The following is a 14,545-nucleotide window of genomic DNA, read 5'->3' as shown; positions in this document are numbered from 1 at the left end:
CACTCCCCATGAGATGAGAAGTACACAGGATATTATCAAAAGCTTTTTCTCGTATATCTGGAAAACACTAGGGATTCTACTACAAAACTTTTAGAAGTGATCACGGAACACAGCAATGTCTCAGGCTACAAAATCAACACCCATAAATCTGTAGCCTTTCTATATACCAACAATAACCAAACAGTTAAGGACTCTATTTCTTTCACAGTAGTGCCAAAGGACATGAAAAATCTCTACAAAGAGAACTGTGAAACTTTTAAGAAAAGAAATAGCTGAAGATGTTAACAAATGGAAAAACCTACCATGCTCATGGCTGGGAAAAATCAACATTGTTAAAATGTCTATACTACCCAAAGCAATATATAATTTTAATGCAATTCCTATTAAAGCTCCATTGTCATATTTTAAAGATCTTGAAAAAATAATACTTCGTTTTATGTGGAATCAGAAAAAAACCTCGAATAGCCAAAACATTACTCAGTAATAAAAACAAAGCTGGAGGAATCACGCTACCAGACCTGAGACTGTACTATAAATCGGTAGTGATCAAAACAGTATGGTACTGGCACAAAAACGGAGAAGTAGATGTCTGGAACAGAATAGAGAACCAAGAGATGAATCCAGCTACTTACCATTATTTGATCTTTGACAAGCCAATTAAAAACATTCAGTGGGTAAAAGATTCCCTATTTAACAAATGGTGCTGGGTGATCTGGCTGACAACCTGTAGAAGATTGAAACTGGACCCACACCTTTCACCATTAACTAAGATAGACCCTCACTGGATAAAAGAGTTAAACTTAAAACATGAAACTATAAAAATACTTGAAGAAAGTGTAGGGAAAACTCTTGAAGGAATCAGCCTGGGTGAATATTTTATGAGGAGGACTCCCCAGGCATTTGAAGCAGTATCAAAAATACACTACTGGGACCTGATCAAACTAAAAAGCTTCTGCACAGCCAAGAACATAGTAAGTAAAACAAGCAGACAGACCTCAGAATGGGAGAAAATATTTGCAGGTTATACCTCCGATAAAGGTCTAATAACCAGAATCCACAGAGAACTCAAACGTATTAGCAAGAAAAGAACACGTGACCCCATTTTAGGGTGGGCAAGGGACTTGAAGAGAAACTTCTCTAAAGAAGACAGATGCACAATCTACAAACACATGAAAAAAATCTCATCATCCTTATTCATCAGAGAAATGCAAATCAAAACTACTTTGAGATATCACTTAACCCCAGTAAGAGTAGCCCACATAACAAAATCCCCAAACCAGAGATGTTGGTGTGGATGTGGAGAAAAGGGCACACTTCTACACTGCTGGTGGGAATGCACACTAATACGTCCCTTCTGGAAGGATGTTTGGAGAATACTTAGAGACCTAAAAATAGACCTGCCATTCGATCCTATAATTCCTTTATTAGATTTATACCCAGAAGACCAAAAATCACAATATAATAAAGACATCTGTACCAGAATGTTTACTGCAGCCCAATTCATAATTGCTAAGTCATGGAAGAAGCCCAAGTGCCCATCGACCCACGAATGGACTAGCGAATTGTGGTACATGTATACCATGGAATATTATGCAGCCTTAAAGAAAGATGGAGACTTTACCTCTTTCATGTTTACACGGATGGAGCTGGAACATATTCTTCTTAGCAAAGTATCTCAGGAATGGAAGAAAAAGTATCCAATGTACTCAGCTCTACCATGAAGCTAAATTATAGCTTTCACATGAAGGCTATAACCCAACTATAGCACAAGACTATGGGGAAAGGGCCAAGGAATGGGAAGGGAGGGGGTAAGTTATGGTGAAGGGAGGGTAATGGGTGGGGCCACACCTACGGTGCATCTTAGAATGGGTACAGGTGAAACTTACTAAATGCAGAATACAAATGTCTACATACAGTAACTAAGAAAATGCCATGAAGGCTACGTTGAACAGTTTGATGAGAATATTTCTGATTGTATATGAAACCAGCACATTGTACCCCTTGATTGCACTAATGTATACAGCTATGATTTAACAATAAAAATAAATAAATTAATAAAAAAAAAGAAGTACACAGGGCTCAGAAGATGTGTTCTTCTGGACTCTGTGACCACCTGTTCTCCTTGCCCCTCTTCCCAGGCCATGCTCTGGCTACCAGGACTCCAGAATCTCCTGCCCGAATAGCCCAAAGCCTGTATGGGTCTCTTTCCCAGGGATACCCTTCCAAAGGTGGACACTGCCTCTGACTTACGTATCTTTAGGTTTGAGGGGTAGCCATCAGGCAGCTACTAGGGTGGTGTGTGAACCAGACTTGGACACACAGACTGACATGCCCACATGCAAATATGTCAAGGCCTCTGCAGTGCCAGACTGAGCAAACAGTGGTGTCCTACTAGGGGCCTCATTTGTAGTCTGGCCTTGGTCCCTGCAAATGTTAGGCACAGGCCTGCCCATGAGTCTGTTCGAAGGAGATGCTGACAGCAACACTGGGTGATAACATTCCCTGCTACATACTGGCCCCACTGGCAACTTACTCTTCCTTTATCTACTGTCTTCCTCCACCCTGTCCCACCAAGGAAGCTGCTGGTCCCAGGCTAGGCCTGTGGTGGTGCTGGTGGGAGGAAGGTGTGGCAGCCCCACCAATATCAGTGTTGCTTGGTTTCCAGCAAATGTGAACACCTACACACAGAAGAAGGGAGAGTGTGAGTTTGAATGCATCAATGTGTTTGGGTGACTGAGAGCAAGTGAAGAGAGCAAGAAAGGGAGTGAAAGAGAAGAAAATGAGGTTGGCCATATAGAAAAGAGTATATGCTTGAGAGAGAGGAAAAATATATGTGTGTGTGGGGGGTATGCATGTGTTGGGCAAGGCAGCTGGGTATACACCCAGTGCCCTGCAGTACCTGGGAACTGTGAGTGACCAAGGGCCTGGGATGAGGACAGAGAATGTAGGGGAGGGAAGGAGCTTGTCTGCCGATCTTTGTGTGTGTACATGTGGAGGGGTGCGGTGTGGGAGATAGAGGACACCTCCAGAAGATGGAAGAGAACAGGTCTGTCTGTCCATCACTGGGCAGCATGCAGAGTAGAAGTGCGGATGGAGCTGGGAGAGCTGAGTGTGCAAGAGGAAGACGACGACGTGCAGGTGTGTGAGCCTGTAGGTGTGTGTCCGCCCCTGCAGGACTGCGTGAGACAGAGGCAGGCCACGTGCCTGGGGACCGTGCGTGGGTACATGCATGAGGCTGTGGCAAGCGAGAACAAACAGGAGCATGTAAGCACACGTGGGGACGCCTTCGGGGTATGAGCCATGTGCCTGGCCCTGGAGCAATGGGGGGCTGCCAGGGGGAGTTGGTGATGCCTGAGGATATTTCTGTCCCAGAAAGCTCATCTGAGAGGACTGTATGACCTGCCTAGTACAGGCTCAGGCCTGGGTGACTGTGGCTGGGATTGTTGGCCACAATGCCCTCGTCTGGAGGTGTGTGTGAGAACAAATGAGTCACGCTGGCCCTCACTTTGCCTCGCCACCCATCTTGCCCAGAGGGGAGGACAGCAGGGCAGGGGAGAGAGTACTCCAGGGCTGTATTTTTACACCACCATTATGCTACTGCTTGCAGTGCTTATGGGCTTTTCTAAAGGCCCAGTATTCCAACTCTCTTGCCCCCACCATTTTTTACACGTCCAAGTTTCGGTATAGGTCAGTGGCTTCGGCTGACAAACATCTCTACTCTACCCCAGGCTCCAGGTCCACCCTATTTACAATGCCAAACCACCCCAGTCCTAGCCCATCCCCTTATTATTGGCTTTAATTTTTTCCACAGCATTTAACTACTATTTGCCACGCTATACATTTTAGTTTTTATCACCAATAGCAAATGTCTACACAGCACTTGCTATGGGCCAGACACTGTTCTGAGCTATGAATTCACGGAAGCCTCCAACAACTCTACAGGGCAGTGAATATTCTGCTTGACATATTGTAAATGGGAACCCCGGAGAGGTTAAATAGTTTGCCAGTGATTATGCTGGGCTAAGCTGGGGCCAGAGTCCCTGCTGCTGGCCAGCAAGTCATACGCGGTACTGTCCTGTGAGGGTGGGAAAGCTTCTCAGTTTGGATCACTATTGAATCTCTAGTGCTTACAACAGTGCCCAGCATGTGTAGGTGGTTGATCAGTAGTAAGAGAATGAAGAAATAAGGGAATAAATGCTAGACCTAGAGGACGCAGAGATGAAACAGAGGTAGGAAGGATATGGATGGGGACATGCACAGTGACATTGCCTACCTCCTCCAAACTCCTCCCTGGCACAAATATACCTTAACTCTTTCTGCCTCTTTCCACAGGTTGTTAGAAGATCGTGGTGGCTCCATGGGTGCAATGGAGGCAGAACAGGATAGAGGTGAGGACACGGGCTTGAGTGAGAGACTCCCTGGAGTGAATCCTCTGCCTACCAGCTAAGTGACCTGCACAGACTGCCAGACTGCCTAACCGCCCTGGACCTTGGTCCTTCATTTGTAAGGTGGGGGTAGCATATGACACCGACTTCCCGGGGTAGTGCATGAGGAAGGCAATGCGCCAGCTCCAATGGAGATGACCACCACTCCTTTTCCATTCCACACTGGTTGCTGGCTTTGGGGAAAAGGGGACAGAGGATTGGAATTAAACATATTATGCTTATTACCGTAGCCTCTCTATTGTGGCTTCACCCTATTTTCCAGAATCAGCTCAAAAAGCAAAACTTGTCCATGCACTTTCATTAGGGCAGGGACTAAGTTTGCTTGGTTTCTTTTGGTAACCACCACATCTCTAGTACCTAGTACAGTACACAAGACCTAGTAGGTGCTCAATAAATATTTGTTGGATGAATGACTGATTGGCTACATTTATTTACTCCTCAAGGACCTTCACGAGTATATTTATATTGCTGTTGTTTTCACTTACGGGAGGTCCAGCTAAGTTAAGTGACTTGTCCATAAACACACAGCCTGAAGCAGAAAGCCAGACTCAATACCAAATCCCATGCTCTTCTCCCCACACCATGCTATTCTCTTGACTCCTATTCATCATGTCCTATTTTCCTTGGATTTTTTTCTAGCCAGTGGGGCCATCCCTGATTGTAGAACCATCACTGAATTCTATGACTCATTTCTGAATCACAGAACAGTTTAATAGTTGAAAGGGACTTTTGATGTCATTTGGACCTCCCACCCATTGTGGAAATTTCCTCTCCACATGTCTACCTGAATGACTCCAGGGATGGAACACTCATTTTCTTCCTCTTGAAATATCAAGTTCTATGATTGGGCCAGTTTGGAGTCAGAAAGTGTTCTGTGCACCATGGGCCAACAGACCTGTCATTAATTTCTATGTATTGGACTTACATCATCCTAAAATACGCAAAATGGATCTGCTATCCCCTCTACAAGACAGCCTTTCAGATGTTCAGGCAGCTCTCAGATCCCTTCAGAGAATTCTCTTCTTCAAGCTAGACATTTCTGGTCCCCAAGATGACACTTTCAGTAAGATGGCGTCCATCCTAGACCATCCCAACAGGCCATCCAAATGTTTTAAGCAATGTCACCCCCTACTTGTTAGAGGGTGAACTGCAGGAAAGGGCTCAATCCTCAGGATGCCTGAGGCACCTTCGTCAGGAGCTGAGGGACCTGCACAAGGTGTAAATAAAACAGCTGCTTATTTTGAAGACTCTGTTCTAAGGTTTCTCACCAATTGTGGGGTTTCTGACATGGTACAGGGTGGGACATTAAGAGTTCAAAGGGTTGTTTTTAAACAAAATGTTTGAAAGGAGAGATATGAAAGTATATATGCTGTTCATAGGATTATAGTGATTTTTCTTTTTTATCACTTATATTTATTTTCTAATATTTCTACAATGGACATTTGCTATAAGAAGAAAAACAAGGATAAAAACTTTAATAAAAAGAAAAAAATTAAAAATTCCACCCGCTTCCTTCTATTTTTTCCAACGGTGTTTATCACAACCTGGGTATTGGGTGTACAACGGGCACGTGTTGCCACCTGTGAGCAGGAGTGCCTTAGTGATGTCTCCATAGTGACTGCAGGGGCCTGAGGGTCAGAGAGTGAGGCTCCCCGCAGGGTGCTCAGGTGGACTCAGGCATCACAGTTCCACACTCACAGCGAGCTTCTCAGCAGGGCTCCACATCCTCCACCCCACCCTTGGCTCGCGCAGCATTCCAGCTGTTTGTGTTTCCTACTTCACCTTCTGAAGTCTGCTCAACACATCACCAGTCAGTGGCCATGTCCCTGGACTCCCCAATTCTTCACCTTTCTTTCTGCTTCCTAGCACAGGTTCAGCTGCAGCTCTTCCCCTCATGTGAGCCTAGAGCTCTAAATAACAACAGGTCAGAAAATCATAGGGGATTAGAAAAAAAATTCCCCATTTAAATGAAGACCTATGGAGCCGCTGCATCATTCCTCGAGGAAGTTCACAGCTGGCCAGGCTTTACTCCAGCTGGGTGCTCTCTGCTCAGAGCTCTGGGGCACGTAGGCACTGGGAGGACTCACCCGGCAGCTTCTCACTGCAGCACATGTCCAGGGTCCCTCCCTCGGGGACATCAGTGGTGTGGCTCTTTCTCTCGCTTCTGCAGCAGGAGGAAAAAAGTTAGATAAAGCTATTAAGCTGAGATTGAGATAAAATCCTAGGCAAAGATAAAAAAGCCTCCCTCTCCTATACTGTGTCCCTTTGACTAACCCTACTTCATCAGGTGAACTGGAGAAAAATGCCATCTTATGGAGGGGTCAAGCTGCACAGGGGGGACCAGAATTTTGCAGACGTCTTTCATGTGGAATCAGCAGCAGCAACCATTATCGTCATCATCTCCCAGGGGAGGATGGTTTATTATGTACAAAGAATTTTTACAACCCCCCCCCCCGAGTCCTCACCATGATCCCATGAATTAACGATTCTTAAACAAGGTCAGAGATGTCCTTGCTCAAGGTCACACAGCTCATTAGGGTAGTGCTGTAGAGCTGGGTTTGAAATTATCATCTAGAACTCCAGGGTTATGGTCTCATTGCTGTGCTATTCTGCGTCCTAGTTCCTATGGTATTGAACCATGGGTGAACAAGAGAGGACTCTGGGTAGCCCAAGAATCCAGCTCCCCAAGACATGTGAGTACACTGAGTTTCAGGCAATGAAAAGTGACATGCAAAACACTTCTCCGGGATAGATAGAAAAAGCAGTTATATATGTGTTTTGCATATTTGAAGGGGTCCCTCCTTGAAATCAGAAAACTCTCTTTCTAGCGTAGAGGGCACCATATAGGGCTGTACTGGGAGTCTAGCTTTTCTTCTTCACCTGATAAGCTGGGAAAAGGTTGCAAGATATGAATTAGATGAAATGTCTTTAGAGTGGCATATCCTGAAGGCAACCACGCTCATAGGGGTTCCCCTACTCTGGGAATGGCCTGAAATGCAGGTGTGGGCTCCAATGGTCCTGTCTACCATTCATGTCTCTGACCCTTGACAGAGGGTCAGACTGGACACACAGACCAGGCTGACCAGGTTGATTAGATCCTCTGCCCTGCACATTGAAAATGCATTCTAGAGAGCCCGGAGCCTATGGATGTTGGTGCTGAATCATGGTGGCTGTAGTGCCCTGCAGAGAAGATCCACAAACATCTGCTGCTGGGGGGCTCAGAGCTGCTTCACTGCCACCTGCTGTACTGAGTCTTGACTGGGCAACGTGTCCATCAAGACCCTGAAATGCCTGAGGAGCCTTCCAACAAATTTCCATATTTTAGCTTAAGCCAGTGGGATCTGAGCTCTGAAACTGGCAACAGTCTTGATACAGCCTTGCTAGCATAATATTTTCAAGACGCCCAGGGGTCCAGCTGCCTCTCTGCCCACCAGTTCTGCAATCATGCCTCTCATCTAACTGGTACTGGGGCCTATTTCAGGCCCAACTACACATTTTAAATAATTAAAATGACAGGCCAGATTAAGGGTACCCCTTCTCACCCCAATTATGTTCTGTTCTTAACTAGATTGTATTATTTTACTTTTTCCTCACTTTAATTGGTAGGGTCTCTGAGAATCCCAAGTCCCAGAACACAGTTCTCCTGGTGAGAGGGGGTTGCTATCTTCAAGGTAAATGCCTAACGTTTTCTCTAGAGTCACTCCACTTTCCTCCCTCCTCACTCTGTATATTGGTCCAAGCCACCACCATCTCTTGCCTGCATTACTGCAGCAATATTTTAACTGGTCGGTGGCATCCACTCAGGCTGGCCTCCAAAGGATCCTCCACATGTCTCCAATGCTATGACTTATAAAGTTGTGTGGTTTACAACCTGTACAATGGGCTAGGGCAGGCTTGAGCTAGAATCAATTCCTTAAAACTCAGTATTTATCACCTAATCTTTCTTGAAAAAAATACTTTCATGGCATCTATTGTTCTAAGAACAAAGATACAGATCCTTTGACATAGCTCACTAGATCTTGTGTGCTCTGGCCCCTTTAACTTTATCTTATGTCCCTTTTCTCCTTGACTTCTGTACCCCAGCCGCAGTAGACAGGCTCTTTTCTTTACAGTGCCTTAGCACTGCTTTTCTCTCTGCCTAGAGAGCCCCTTCAGCTCTACTTTCCAGTACGTTTTGTTCATCGTACATATGTGACACAATTGCAAATATCATTTTAATTACTTAACATCTGTCTCAACTATGAGAGTGTAGGCTACATGAGGGCAGGGAGCACTGTATGTGTTTTATTTACTACTATATCTTTAAAGCCTGGTACAGTGCCTGGCTCATAGGAGGGTGTTCAATAAGCAAATACTTGTGGAATGAGTGAATGCCACCCTGACATTCTTGAAGAAACATCAGGAACCTCAAACATGGCCATGATCCGAGCTACTTGGTGGACAGATCTTTGTTAAGCCACTTGAAAGCCTCCTCCCCAGCTGCTGTCCAGAGCATTCAGAGAATCACAGCTCTAGAAGGCCTCTCATTTTGCAGAGGATGAAACTGAGGCAGAGAATGGGGGTCTGACTTGCCCCAGGTTTTGTACTGAGTTGGTAGCCACAGGAATCAGGTTTGAGAACACCTCTCCCCAATCTCCCAATCCTAAACGTTTTCTTTCTCCACTCTAAAGAGCAGCCCGCCTGGAGGGCAGCCCATAAGGGCTGACCCCTGGCTGGATGCAGAAAGGCAAGGTATCTGGCTATCTCTGGAAGGGGACCCGTGTGTGACTCACACCTGCTTTCACACCTTAAGTCTCCCAGGCTCCAAGCTGTGTTCAGAATAGCTCAGTACTGCATGTGTGCAGCGGACTCTATAAATAAGCTTCCTAGAAAATGACTAATTTCATAATCAGAAAAGCAGAAAGAGTAGCACCTCTTGACTGCAGAAGAAAATGGAGCAAGAGCCTGCTGCTCTGTCCTGTAGTCAAAGGACTCCAGGCAATCCCAGCCCAAACCTGCATATTTGGGTTGTCCAGGGGAGGGTTTAATTAGATTCCCAAAGAAAGTAGATGTCCATTTAGGCTGGATGGAGAAGCCCAGTCTCTGCGCATTGTCCTTCTCCCTCCCCACCAAGAGCAGAAATAGCTACCTGCAGTGGATTGCTGCTGGCTCCCAGTCTCTGCTTCCCCACTTCTATCAGCTAAGCAACAGGAGCAGAACACTGGCTGGTAACAATAGGCAGCAGCTTGCTGGGCTGGCCCTACGCTGCTGCTCTCAGAACCAGAGAACCCTAGAGATGAAGGGCCTTGGAAATCACCCAGCCTGCCCCCAGTCCACTGATGGAGAATGTCCACTTGTAAGGAAAAGAATCTTCCCAAAGCCACTGCTTCATTATTCAACAAGCTTCTGCTGAGCATCTACTATGAGTAAGGCCCAGAGCTGCCCCAGAAATACAATGATGAACAATCCAGGCCCCTCCTTACTGGATCCCAGTCTTCTGGAGGAGATAGACATGCAAATACGATTGCACCCTGATGCCAGCTTTGCATGTGACACTTTGGAGAAGGCTCAGCTAAGGTTGTGGTGAGGGGGAAGTGGAGGTGGAAGCCCTTTCCAAAAGGAAGACAGGAGTTAATTCTTAAAAGACGTTTCTAGGTGGATGAGGGGACATGAAGGAAAGAACTTCTTGCATAAAGCAAATAGCAAGAGCAAGGTAGGGAGGCCCAAGATGTATGGAACATTTGGCACTGATTGGAAGTAGGCTGGTCAGTGGGATGGGTTGGCCCTTAGCAGGAGCATCCTAGAAGCCAGAAATCCTGCCCCCTGGGTGGGGCAGCTCCCTCCCATCTGACCATGTGGCCTCCTTGCCTTAGAAAGGAGGCATGGGCTGCCCCACACCTGGACTGGGAGGTCTGTAACAGGAAGGAGGGGCAGCTGTATGTGCTTAAGGACTGGACATTAGACCCAGGTGGCAGCATTTCATCTGGTCTCAAACTACCTTTTTTATTTTGGTAAAATTCACACAGCATAAAATTTACCATTTTAGTCATTTCGAAGTGTATATAATTCAGGGGCATTTAATACATTTGTAATGTTGTGCAACCACCACCATTACATAGTTCCAGGATATTTTTATCACCCCCAAAGTAAACCCCATATCCATTAAGGGTCATTCCCCCTTCTCCACTTTCCCCCTCCCCCTGCCCCAACCCAAGGCAACCACTGATCTGCTTTCTGTCTCCGTGGATTTTCCTCTTCTAGATATTTCATATAAATGTAATCATAGAATACGTAGCCTTTTGTGTCTGGCCTCTTTCACTTAGCACAGGTTCAGCCCAGTCTCCAGCCTATATCAGCACTTCATTCCTTTTTATGGCTAAATAATATTCCATGGTAAGACAGATTTCATTTTATTTACTTATTCATCAGTTGAACATTTTTGTTGTTTCCACCTTTTGGCTAATGTGAATAGTGCTGCTATGAACTGATCTACTCATTCATACTCTGCTCCCAACATGCTCACGGCTTTGGGAAATCCTTTCCTTGCCTGGAGTCTGAGGCCTCATCTATAAAGTAAAGGGGTCAGGCTTTAAGCCCCCTGTAGCCTGAATGTCATCACCTTCATGTGCATGTTCATATGTGTGAAGGTGACGTGTGCTGTGCAGCTAGCTACTCCTCCAAGGCTGGGTCTGGGAAACCTGCCTGGACCACCCACCCATTCATTCATTCTTCCAGGAGCTCGTGACCAGTGGACAGAATAGACAGCTGCTGTGGGCTGGTGAAGTGTTCTAGTAGAGGCTGGGATGGGGGCTGTTAGGAGATATCCTGCAGTAGATGCCAGCTTTGCCCAGGACTTACACAGAGAAGGAGCTGGCAGATTTGGAGACGCAAGCAGAAGAGCTTGAGCCCACTTCCTATATGGCAAGAGCAAGGAGGAGCTGGGATGCTGGATTCTGGGGTGTGAGGCTGAGCCAATCCCAAGCAGACATGCCCTGTGCCTTGGACTTCATGTTCCTGGTACAGCTAAACACCCCTCACTGTCAGCATTGAACTCTAACAACCCTCCTACAGCTCTGACCCCAGCAGATATCTCTATTGACTTGAATCTGTCCATTCCTCCTTTCAAGCCTGTGTTCATGTTGTTCCCTCTACTTGGAATATATCCTTTCCTCCCTTTTCCAAATATTACTCATTCTCCAAGGAGCGACTCAGGTGGTACCTCCTCCATGGAGCACCCCCTGATCTCCCACCTCTAGACCACCCCCACACACCTGGCTCATACTTCCTTTTGTCTCATACTTTGTTTTGCTGCTATAGTTAGCTGTTTATGCACCTGCCGCTCCCACTGGCTTCCGAGAGACTAGGGAAGCATCCTCACCCCCCCTCAACCATCTTTTCATCCTAGGTGTTCAGTACAGGGCCTGATCCTGTTGCTGTTCATGTTAAAGGTCAAATGTAGGGCAGTGACAGGGTCTCAGGGTTGATGGCTTTGCAGGGTCTGCAAGGGCAGGCTCCAGCTTGAAGCTTTTCAATCTAGAGAAGATGGCCAGACCCTGGCGAGAAAGAAGCCCATAAAGCCATCCAGATTTTCATCAGCATGTTCAGCATGCAGGGGCAGAGGACGTGCTGGTTTCATGGCAAAGGAATATCAGGCCAACCACCTCATGCAAATGAGTCACGTGTCCCAGAGCACACAAGTGGAGAAGGCTTGGCTTCCTCAATGGGCAAGTTGTGGAGGACTACACACATGCTCACTCACCTAGCTCCCTCATAATTCATTCCCAAGGTGTCCGGATGGGGAATGGTGCCATTTGGGCCAGGGCAGGAAGTCTGATCAGCAAAAAAGCAAACTGGAGATGTGAACAGAGGAGAGAAGCCGGTTACAGAACATCCAGATGGGGATAATGAGGTACGCAAGGTTAAGTGACTAGTCTCAGGTCACGAAGCGTGTCAACAGTTGTTTTCACGTAGTTAATAAAATCCAGATTTCATTTTGAGAATTACATCTCTCTCCCTGTACGTCCTGCCTGCCCCTTGTCACACAGAGAGCCCCAAACTGGAGCTCAGTTACCTGCCATTTCCGTGTCATATTCCAAAGCCTTCTAATAAATATCTTTTCTGCCTGAGTTACTCAGGGTCCGCTTCTGTTGCTGGCAACCAGAGAACCCAGACTGATGCATGTAGCAAACCTGTAGGATGGGTAGGCTCTGAGCCCAGGACTCCCAAAGCTTAGTTCACTGCTATTTCCATCCTACCAAGCTGCCTACCCTCCTTGCCCAGCTGTCCACTGTCCAGCCATCTGTCCCCACGTCTGAGCAGACTACAAACTTAGCGTGTTCTGGATCCCAAACACAGAGGATGAGTGTTCTCTGCTTGACATGTGCCCAGATGACTGACTTCCCTTCCATCCCTGCTCTGCTGGTGGGAGACAGGGGTGTGGGTGTGGCAGAGGCCCCAGGGAAGGAACACAGAAGGGTGCCACACAGGCTCAGCCTTTGAGGGGCTTCAGCAACACGGTTTTCCTTCTTTTATGTGAGTCTGATTCAGGGACTGGACGATCACCATATTCACCTCATGTATACTAAACACCTACTACGTGCAGGCCTCATTTGTGGCCCTGGAAATATAATAACTAGATGCATCTCATAGAGGATACAGAGGATTGCCTATGTAAGAACATAGGCAATGGAGGCTCAGGTGGCCCTGGGAGTACTGGCGAGGCCCCTAATAAGGCAGAAGCCTGGGGAGGTTGCCAGGAAGTGCCATCTGTAATGAGACATGACAGGCAGGGTCTGTCAGAGCAGGGGTGGGTGACAGGCATGTCGTGGGCCTGGGGTTGAGAGAAAGCAGGGCCCATTCAAGGAAATGGAAAGCATTCAGTGTACAGGGGATGTGTGAAAAGGGAGGCTGGCGTGGGACAGGGCAATTTACTGAGAGACTAATTTGTGGGTTTTTTCCTTCCCTCTTCCTTTCTTTCTGGGAGGTAAGGCCAACATCTCCCTTTAGGAGAGGTTTGGCTGCAGGAACAAAAGCTGAGTTCCTGGAGGGGCTATCCTTCGTGGTCTTTGTTAAGTGAGTCTTACACCTTGAGGGAGGGTCTCCTGGACAGAAGGAGGTAAAGGGGTGGAGAGGGGTGTCCAGGCCTGGGAAGGTGGAGAGGCTGTGGGCTCCATGACAGGTGTCTGGTGTGTGTGGGCAGTGACAGGATCACCTGGGAATAGCAATGAAGTGTGTAGAGCACGCTGGATCTTATCCTCTGGGGTTTCCACAGTGCCCACCCCAGAGGAAACAGAGAAAGCAGACCTGGAGGGGCCTTTCAGGTGGGACTGGGGCCGTCTCTGCTATAACCAGTGCGTTTCCTTAAAACACTTCTGGCATGGTGGTTGTGGCAGAGGATGGGGAGGGGCACCCCAATAAGGAGACGGAGAATGAATTTCCTACCAACTAGGGGTGATAGGAAACTCCTAGTCCAGTGTAATTTCACTTAAGGAGCACGGTGAGACATTATTTCTTCCATGCCCAATATTGAGGATGAAGAAATCCACCAATGCCAAGAATAGATTCTTGACCGTGAAGCCCTGAGACCAGATGAAGGGTGGGTGCAGCAATCAAGTAAGGGATTACCTCCTTTGCTGAACCATCTGCTCCAGCCACTCTGGTTTCAAACTGTAACTGCCTTTCCATCACTTTCATGACCACCTTCTCTGTTTTGCCCTTTTGCATAGGCTGTCTCTCCTGCCTGGAATGTCTTCACCTCTGCACCCATCCTCAATGTGCAACTCGGAGTTTAAGCTCCAGCTTAACCTTCAAGGCTCTAGGAGCCTTCCCTGGAGACAGATCTTCACTCTGATCTAGTCAAGCTGTGTGGCCTCAGGAAAGTATCTTTATCACTCTGGGTCTTAAATTTTCCCATTTGTCAAACGGGGCTGACAATACCTTCCACCCAAGATCGAGGTGAGGATTACCAACGAGTAAGAAAAATGTGAAAATGATTATCATGGTATTCGGTAAACAGCAGGTGCTCAGGAACTGTGGCAATGACCAAAAACAGAGAAGAGAAACGAGGGTGGTGGTGGGAGAAGCAGGTATGAACTATGCATAAACTCCTAGGAAAAGGCTGG

General features: G+C 46.9%; 1 protein-coding gene across 2 annotated transcripts in view; it reads right to left on the bottom strand.

Annotated features, from left to right (window-relative positions):
• Positions 1-14,545, bottom strand: part of PTPN5 (protein tyrosine phosphatase non-receptor type 5) — a 59,803-nt gene that overhangs the window by 30,651 nt on the left and 14,607 nt on the right. Inside the window, exons 2-3 of one of the 2 annotated variants that reach the window (XM_053561825.1) lie at positions 12,184-12,274; positions 6,533-6,609 (exon numbers count right to left, since the gene is read on the bottom strand). In XM_053561825.1, coding sequence (XP_053417800.1) covers positions 6,533-6,609; positions 12,184-12,203 — 97 coding nt within the window. In that variant the 5' untranslated portion in view covers positions 12,204-12,274. The remainder of the gene's footprint in view (positions 1-6,532; positions 6,610-12,183; positions 12,275-14,545) is intronic. The other variant, XM_053561826.1, reaches the window with a different exon arrangement.

Source organism: Nycticebus coucang, chromosome 14, assembly GCF_027406575.1.
Source record: "Nycticebus coucang isolate mNycCou1 chromosome 14, mNycCou1.pri, whole genome shotgun sequence".
Classification (NCBI taxonomy): domain Eukaryota; kingdom Metazoa; phylum Chordata; class Mammalia; order Primates; family Lorisidae; genus Nycticebus; species Nycticebus coucang.
Note: the sequence above shows the minus strand (reverse complement) of the source record. Positions and strands in the feature narration are given on the sequence as shown.